Here is an 8,088-nt window from a genome sequence, read left to right on the forward strand (position 1 = left end):
GATTGAAGGGGACAATTTTGCAGAGGTGTTTTCTGATGAAGTTGAGCTGCCCTAGAATTATTTTCAAACGTTAATAAATGAGGGAGCGAATGCAACATACCATCCAAAGAGATAGATTCCCTTCACTACATCCCTGGTACCATAATTTAAATTTCATTTAAAGGAATTGTTTTTTGGTGGGTGGCACAAAGTAATTGCCACACGAAAGAGAAAGTTAATTGTGAAAAGCATGGTATAAGTCAAAATTGCAGCTAAGAGTCAACCAGAATTTACCCAAATAGTCGGTCGACGTTACTGTGCAACCCTGGCTGCCACTTTTATTTCCAATTATCTTGAGTTATCGAGCTACCAAATTGACACTGAATGTGATGAGTCAGGAGTTTTGAGTTAGGATTAGTGGAGTATTAGGGGTTTAATTCTATTTGTTGACCCTAGCTCGCCCTCTCTCTTGTCTTACTCTGCGCTGGGTCCAGCAATAGATTTTCTATCCATCGAGAACTTGACAGCCAGAGTCTTGTGCCTTTGCACGTAGTGAACAATGCGTTGAGAAAAGGCGGTGGCTCTTCCTTTTATTGACCGAGCAGGACGGCAGCCAAGTGAGCAGAGAGTGGACCAGAATTCGATATTATAACAATTAGATTCCGCCCGGGCGTTGCTACTCGAAAAAGATTTATTCTAAGTGTCACGACAGAATTTCAGCATGTACAAAAAGGTGATTTTATACGTTGGTGGTTGTCTTCAATAAATATAATATTTTTGTTTTTCAGCAAATTAGCATTGAATTTCAGATTCAGACACGATGCAAAATTACAAGAAACGAACTGCAATTTAAAAATTTGAAGCTATAGATTTTTGCGAATTTTCTAGTCCATGTCTTCATCTCTAGAGATAAGACCCTCTGCTTGTCTAGTGACAAAAAGTAGCGCTTAACATGAGCGCAATTTCCGTAGTAAAAAGTCGAGTATAGTTCCTCCATATATTTGTAAAGTTTGCTCTTTAAAAACTAATTTTTTGCAACTACATACAACTCTTAAGCTATAAAATTCGGTCATCGTCTGCCCTTACAAATTGTTCCAAGATGACGAAGGAAGAGTTCCTAGGCGAAACATAAAAGTGGCACACTCGGTTAATTAGTTCGACAAGTTCCGCAACACGTTGCGCGTCTCGTCTTCATTCAAGCAGAGGAAGCCCGGCCATTTTTGCCTTTTCCGCTTTTTTTGTTCCATGTCTGCTGCAGAGACTCGCTCGGAACGCGGCTTTAAAAAGTTGTCTTAATTTTTCACGCAGTACAGCGGCAACGGCGGTGGAGTGCGAGAGAAAAACGATAAGAGCGCTTTTTGCTCTTTCCGTGGAGCGAGAGACTATTTGCATTTTTCCCAGGTCTGCAAACACAACCCATGCTGTCGGGCTTCTGGCTTTTTGCGCCGGCAGACAACAAATAATGGAATGCTCCCCGGAGCCTAGTTTAAATTCCCAAATCTCGACAATATATGCATAAAACCGTGATAAACGTTTCCAATTAGCAATTATGCAAATTAGAGTGGCGGCGAGCCGCGTTGCTGTGATGCACAAGCTGCTCTCTCTGCGCGTCGGTTATTTTGCCTGGCACTCCGGGCAACATCAATCAGCGCCTGCCTCCCTTCGTTCGCGAATATCGCCTCCCTGCGTGCAGCGAGCCAACCAGAGTCGTCGGCAAAGTGCTGTCACGAAGGTGCGGTCTAGAGACGGTCTCATTTAAGAGGCACCCGAACAAAAACAGCCCCGGCAGTCGTCTCCTCCAAAAGTTTCGACTAGAGGCAACCGGATGAAATTCACTTAAGCCTGGCGCGTGAAATGGACTTTCTATCCAGTGGCCGCGTCTAAGGAAGGGCTTGTTTTTAATGTTAGATTCGTCCAGGGACCCGGGTCTGAGAGAAAAACTAACAAAGTTCATTACCAGAGGAGCAGACACAAAAGCACAGTTCTCGACGCCCTTATTAAATGCTTTTCTTTCAGGCCATTTTACCTGGCTGAAGCGAATTGCACGTGCTGAAATGCAAATTTCATTAATGCTTTCCCGGAATAGCAGGAGGAATATTAATTTCAATATTTACATTCTTTGGCTCGGTCTTCCTCCGTTACGCTTCATAATGAATGTAATAATGACGATGGAACGTTTATTTCTCTCAAATGTAACACTACACTTTGATATTCGAATTTTACGAGGGTAAAAAATAGGCATTCACTTTAGAAAGAAAGTACTAGATGATGTTGTTTTTAAATACTAGCTTCAACATAATTTTTTTCGCTCTTTTACAAGCTCTTTTTAAATAAATATTTCCGGGAAAATTATCTCATACCATATTAATTTGCTCGTTTATGAAAAGTAATCAGATATTGTGTCAGCAGTGCTGTTTCTCTGGTAACTGGCAAAGAATAGCATCTGAGTGAAATATTGTAACGTCTCTTTGTTTTATCTAAGCGTTTATAGGTAACTTTTTACGCATTATTATATGTAGCATTGCTACGAGCGAAGAAGAAATCTCACGAAAAAAATACCACCAACCTTTTCCGCAGTAAATTTAAAATTTCATAATTTTACAAAACTGACATGTTTGGGATATGGATCCAATTTTATCCCTGAAACTTGAGTTCTTATCAAAGCAATGCGTAATTTACAAATCTGAGGAAAGTTCTTTGACTTGCAGACATGTTCATCGTAATGTATGTCTGGCTAACGACTTGCCTGCAGTGATCACGGTAAAGTATTGAGCGAACTCTCGCAGCGTAAACTTTGCTCAGAGGTGAAAATGGCACAAAGCAGGATTATGATAAAAAAAACGGACGCTGGCACGCCTATTGTGTGATATTTCATGCAGCACTACATTTTTTCGTGTCAGAAACTTTTCAGACTGGTATCTGGATGCGCGCATTGATAGATTTCGAACTGATCGAAAGCGACCTTTCAGAATGCTGTGGGATCAAATTTTGCCGCATACTTTTACTCGATTGGGTTTTTGTTTTTAAAATGTTAAAAAGTTGTGCGCCCAACAAATTTCACACTCGCAACGCATTTACAGAGGAAATAAGACAAAGAGATATCCCATTTCGATATTGCGGTCGGGTTCTCTATCATTATCATAAAACGCGATACAGCAGCAGGAGTTGAAGCCTGCAGAGCATGAACCAGTTTGCATACTTTCCGCCCGCTCGTCGCTAAATCAGAAACGAAGCGGCAGCGTGCTCGTCGCCCTAAATGAGACCGCCAGGGTGTAATGAAGGTGTGGTCGTTTGAAAGAGTTCAAAATGTATGTAGGGCAGAGCAGCAGCAGCAGTATAGCGGGCGGTGCGCTGTGTTGTCCCCCGCGAGCGCGTTTTAATTTATACACGCTCGTTTAAAAGCAAGCGAAACCGCCTGTGCTTTGGCTCGTTGTGCGGCGAGGAAAGAATTCGGTCGCGTGTGCACAGCGAAAGCGGCGACACACATACACACAAACACACACACAGAGGGTAGAAAGAGAGGCGCCTCACCCTCTCGGCGCGCGTTTTAATTGGTAAAAAGCAGCGTGCGCGCGAAAGCTGAGGACGAGGCTGCACACGAGACGATTTGGCGAGGGAGCAAAAGCCGCCAGGGTTGCCACAATTCGAAATATTTCATCGGAATGTGTGCTGCATATGCCTTTATGCTACCTTTGCGACTTCAATTATGCTCGCAGTCCTCAAGGATTGTTACCTTATTTGTTTTATGATTATGTACAGTTATTCCGGCTGGTTTGTTTGCTTTCCTTGTTTGCTGTGAAATTTATGGAATCTGCCTATATGATATTTGCTCTGAATAATTGCGTTCACGTTTCACAAACGGTAATAGGAATGAAATATAGATCATCATTTCCGTAGCAGCAACAATTTGTAAAAATTGATAAATTTTAGACGTAGCGTTGAAAGCATATCTTGCGTTTAATACATTAATTTCCGTAGTTATAACTCAAAGAATTTTGCAACTGTTGCAAAAAAATTTTCTCGGTTCTTCTATAAAAGTGGTTAGTTTAGTGACTCGAATTGCTCAAATTGCTCGACGGGCTGGGAGGCGCACCGGCGCCGACTCGCTACTTGCTGGTTTGCACCTTTCCAGCATGCGTGATTTGGCTTCACGGGACAAATGTCTAGCGTTTCAATGCAGTCCTCGGTGCAGAGGCAAGTGGCCCTTCAGTGGGCTGGGTCCCTGTGCGGCCTGGTGCGCCCATGTTATCCGTTCGCGGTGTTATTGGGACCCGGGTTTCAGCATTCGTGCTAGTGCAGTGCGCGCCCTTCCCGGTCCTCGGACGGACAAGGATAAAAAGAGCAAAAAAAAACATATTTTTTACACCTACTTGGCCCCTTTAAAGTGCCAAAGTTAAGTTTCAAATAATCCGCATACCCTAGAGCAAATTTTAAGCGCAAACCCAAAGGAAATTTGCGCGTTTTCCTTTGGAGATAGTAATTGGGTTTTTTGTATGACGAACTTGAATCCCCTTTCCCGCAAACTTCACGGCTCACCTCAGCTCAAAGCTAATGTTGGCGTGGTTAATCTGATTAATTATGCAATAAGTCTTATTACCCGCGCGTGATGAGGTCAAAATTAGCTTTGCCTGCCTTTGATGCCAGCCCGTGCTAATCAAAGATTGACGAGCAGCGTTGCATTTGTTGCCAGGTGGAATTTGGCAACCCTATAGCTGCAGGGGGGGGGGGGGCTGTTCAAGTGTACGCACTCTTGCAGCCAGGCCCGGGGAGAATGCTCTGGCGAATATTATGGAGAAAATTAATTAATATCGCTGCATGCATTGATCGATAAAAAGAAGAGTCTGGCCTTGCGCGGCCGACTTAAAATCTTTAACGCGACCGTTCTCGGAGCAAAAATAATGTGTCGAAAAAAGAAGGCGCGTCTTCGTTGGCGCGTTGGCGCAGTTATTACATTATTAAATCTCGCAAATTGCATATCGTTCCACCCGCTCGGCTCGTTCCAACTCGTGTGTGACATGAAATATTTTTGCAGATGCACCCGGCGCAGGGTGACGATGCAGAAGCAGATTACATCCCCCCGGCTCCACGCCCGAGGCCAACAAACAGCAGATTCGGCGGCTTCGCACTGACGGCGATTTCCCTGGCACTGCTCGCCGCCTACGCTGCCGCCAAGACCGATTTCCTCTTCAAAAGCAATTGAGCTGAATTGCACGTCAAATAATAATTGAGATGTTTAATTTCAAGGCAAATATTTGGTGAGAAATATTCAGTGTTTGCTTGTCTGTCAAATAGACGTTGGCCAATAAATTTATTCTAGTAGAAAAATAAACGAGTGCTCCTTCTCTCAGCTTACACTTTCTTGCGCACCCTATTTTTTGCCCTCGGGCCACGTGCAATCAAACTGGCTGTGTCCGTCTGACTGAGCGAGCACGCCAAGCTGGCTGACCTCGACAATGCGTCGATGTTCCGCCCTGCTGCCAACCAGCCCGCTCCCACGAGGCAGAAAGAGAAGAGTGCCGCTCGCCAAAAACTCTCTCTTTCGCCCACATTCTATTCTCCCCTGTGTGTCAAATGAGTAGGCTCTGGGATTTTAGGCAAATTTTCACGCTTCCCGCGGTCTATGAATGTCAGCAGACAAAATTTTTAACACGCTGTGAACCACTTTTTGTCATTTGCCAACTAGACGTGTAAGAGGCAGCCGCAGGCTGATGCATGGTTAAAAGCTTTTTCTAGACTCTGTTTGAAACTGACACGTCATTGCAGAAACCACACTTCATTTGCAGTTGTAAGCAATCTCTACTTGCTGCGCACGAGTACGCAGCTTTATCACGCAATTCAAATGTGAATAATGCGAAATCTCAGGTCAAGTAGGGACCTACAATTCTCTAGGAAATATAAATTTATCTTGCACAGAAACAGGAAACTCTAGTTGATATTTAAGCGAAAATATACCTTGCTTTTATCAATTGTCTTGGTGTACTTGCGTTTTAATTAATATTCAAACAATTTTTATAAACCATAAAAAGCATCTCGTCTTAATTAGAGAAAAGAGCCAGGAAACTAAAAGATAAGGTTTATATTTTTTCTTGATTCTGCCTCACGCTGAAACGGTTGTCTGTAAGTAAAGCGAAAAGGGCTTGTAAATGACGCAGGATTTAACAGAATGCGGAAATTACTTGTTTTGACTTTGGAGAGCATGATGATTTGACGGGGGAGAAACAGAATAAAATAATAATGAAAACGTCTCAAAGCTCAAAGGATGCCTTTTTGCATTTACCTTTCTTTCTACATTCACGCAGAAAATGCCTCTTCTGACTTTTTGCACATGCCACATTTTCAAATGTGTAATATTTATCATGTCAAAACTTGTTTGCAAATACTCTTTTAAATTAACATTTATTTTTCGCCATCACATTTGAACATTTCCCTTTACTGCAGCGAATTGCAAAAAAACATACATCAAACTTGACTTGATATCTAATGCTTAACTGAATTTTAGAACAAATCCTTAGTATACTCGACTACAGCTCTTAATTGTTTCATGATTTTTTACATTTTAATAGTTGCATAGTTCTATGATGCATCCTATGTCATTTCATTAATGTTGGCTCATATTAAAAAATTATGGTAACCTCTGCCTTAATGAGTTGTCATTGAATAGGAAATCAAATCATTAACGTGCATGGATCACCACGTTTGCTTACTCTCAATGATTCAGGCCAAGCAGGGCTCTCTCTCTCTCTCTCTCTCTCTCGCAATCTCAATTTTGCTGCAGGTTAGTGGCTGCGGCTTTAAATTCAATTGGTGCAAACAATCGGGGCTGCCGAATTGCCTGGGACTTTCTGAGGTTGGGGAGCGGCTGCAGGCCATAGATTTCGACTCGTAGATATACGCGCCGTGATTCCTCCAAATCCCATCCAACGGCGCCTATCTATCGCATGATTCACCGGCTAGAGAGAGTCGTAAAGGAGATTTATACAGGGTAGGCAACCTGCTCGACGCCCGTTTCGCGCAAAACTCTTGTCAATTTCACAACAATAAAACTCGAATAACGCCCTTGCTGCTTACGCCAAAACGCTGCGATTTTCGCCTTTTTCCATCTTTATGGCGTCTCACTTTTCACGGTCAAATGAATTATAGCTTATGTGCAGAAGCGCTCGTTTCATGGTTGGGAAATTCTCGCCTCGCGCGAAAATTGCTATTTAAGCTCGTAGATTTCCACGTTTAAAAGGGTTTTCACGGCTTTTAGTTAGCAAAACGGAAAGCTTACGTGAAACCCCAAAATTAAACTTTGCTTTTATTTCTCTCTCTCTCCCTCCCCTCTCTCTCTCTCTCTCTCTCATGCTTTCCGCCCTTTTTACTTAAATAGATTATTGTGGTTTTTAGTCGGAGATTATGCAACCTGCTCAAGGACCCTTTCGCGCAAAATTCTTGCAATTCTGTTAAAATTAAAAGCTTGAATCAAACTATTTACGATAGCTGCTAGATTTAATTTTGAAAATTAATTGATGACATTATATAGGTTGGCAAATATAATTACAGCGTTGCGCAATAAAAGCTTGTTAACAATTCCAAATCAGTTTCTCCAAAACAAGTCATTACATATTTGTAAAATTGGGATTTCAAGATCGAATCCATCGGTTTAAAACACTTCTCTTTTCTTGAAAAACAATTGTAAAATTCTACTTGCAAGGATCGTGCAATCAGATGATCTTTCCTCGCCTCCTGGGTTATAATGTTAAAATAATTTCCAGATTTTTCATCCGGTAATGTCTAATAATCAAACTAATTAACCTATGTTATTATTATTTCACAAAATTAAAATTTCGTACTGAAATGTGGCCGCTCTAGGAGGAAAAAATTAACCTCGCTTTTCCACATTTCGATATAATACTTTTTCATTTCACACCCCGCTCACTCTGCACGTACTACATACACCAAGTACCTCTAAATAAACTTTTGGGACAGCGCTATTTTGGCTTCAATTCGAACTAATGGATGGACTAATTAAAGTAATGACCAAAAGGATTTTTCTGCTACTGGTAGTGGGGACAAATTCACAAATTGAATGCCATTTGAGATATTTTCCTAAAAAATACCCAATTACGA

The 8,088-nt window shown here is 41.9% G+C and overlaps 1 protein-coding gene across 2 annotated transcripts in view; it reads left to right on the top strand.

Annotated features, from left to right (window-relative positions):
- Nucleotides 1–5,308, top strand: part of LOC135938141 (uncharacterized) — a 29,300-nt gene extending 23,992 nt beyond the window's left edge. For both annotated transcript variants that reach the window (XM_065481713.1, XM_065481704.1), the window contains exon 5: nt 5,012–5,308. In XM_065481713.1, the coding sequence (XP_065337785.1) occupies nt 5,012–5,179 (168 nt within the window). In that variant the 3' untranslated portion in view covers nt 5,180–5,308. The remainder of the gene's footprint in view (nt 1–5,011) is intronic.
- Nucleotides 5,309–8,088: the final 2,780 nt, after the last annotated feature.

This window comes from Cloeon dipterum, chromosome 1 (assembly GCF_949628265.1).
Source record: "Cloeon dipterum chromosome 1, ieCloDipt1.1, whole genome shotgun sequence".
Classification (NCBI taxonomy): Eukaryota; Metazoa; Arthropoda; class Insecta; order Ephemeroptera; family Baetidae; genus Cloeon; species Cloeon dipterum.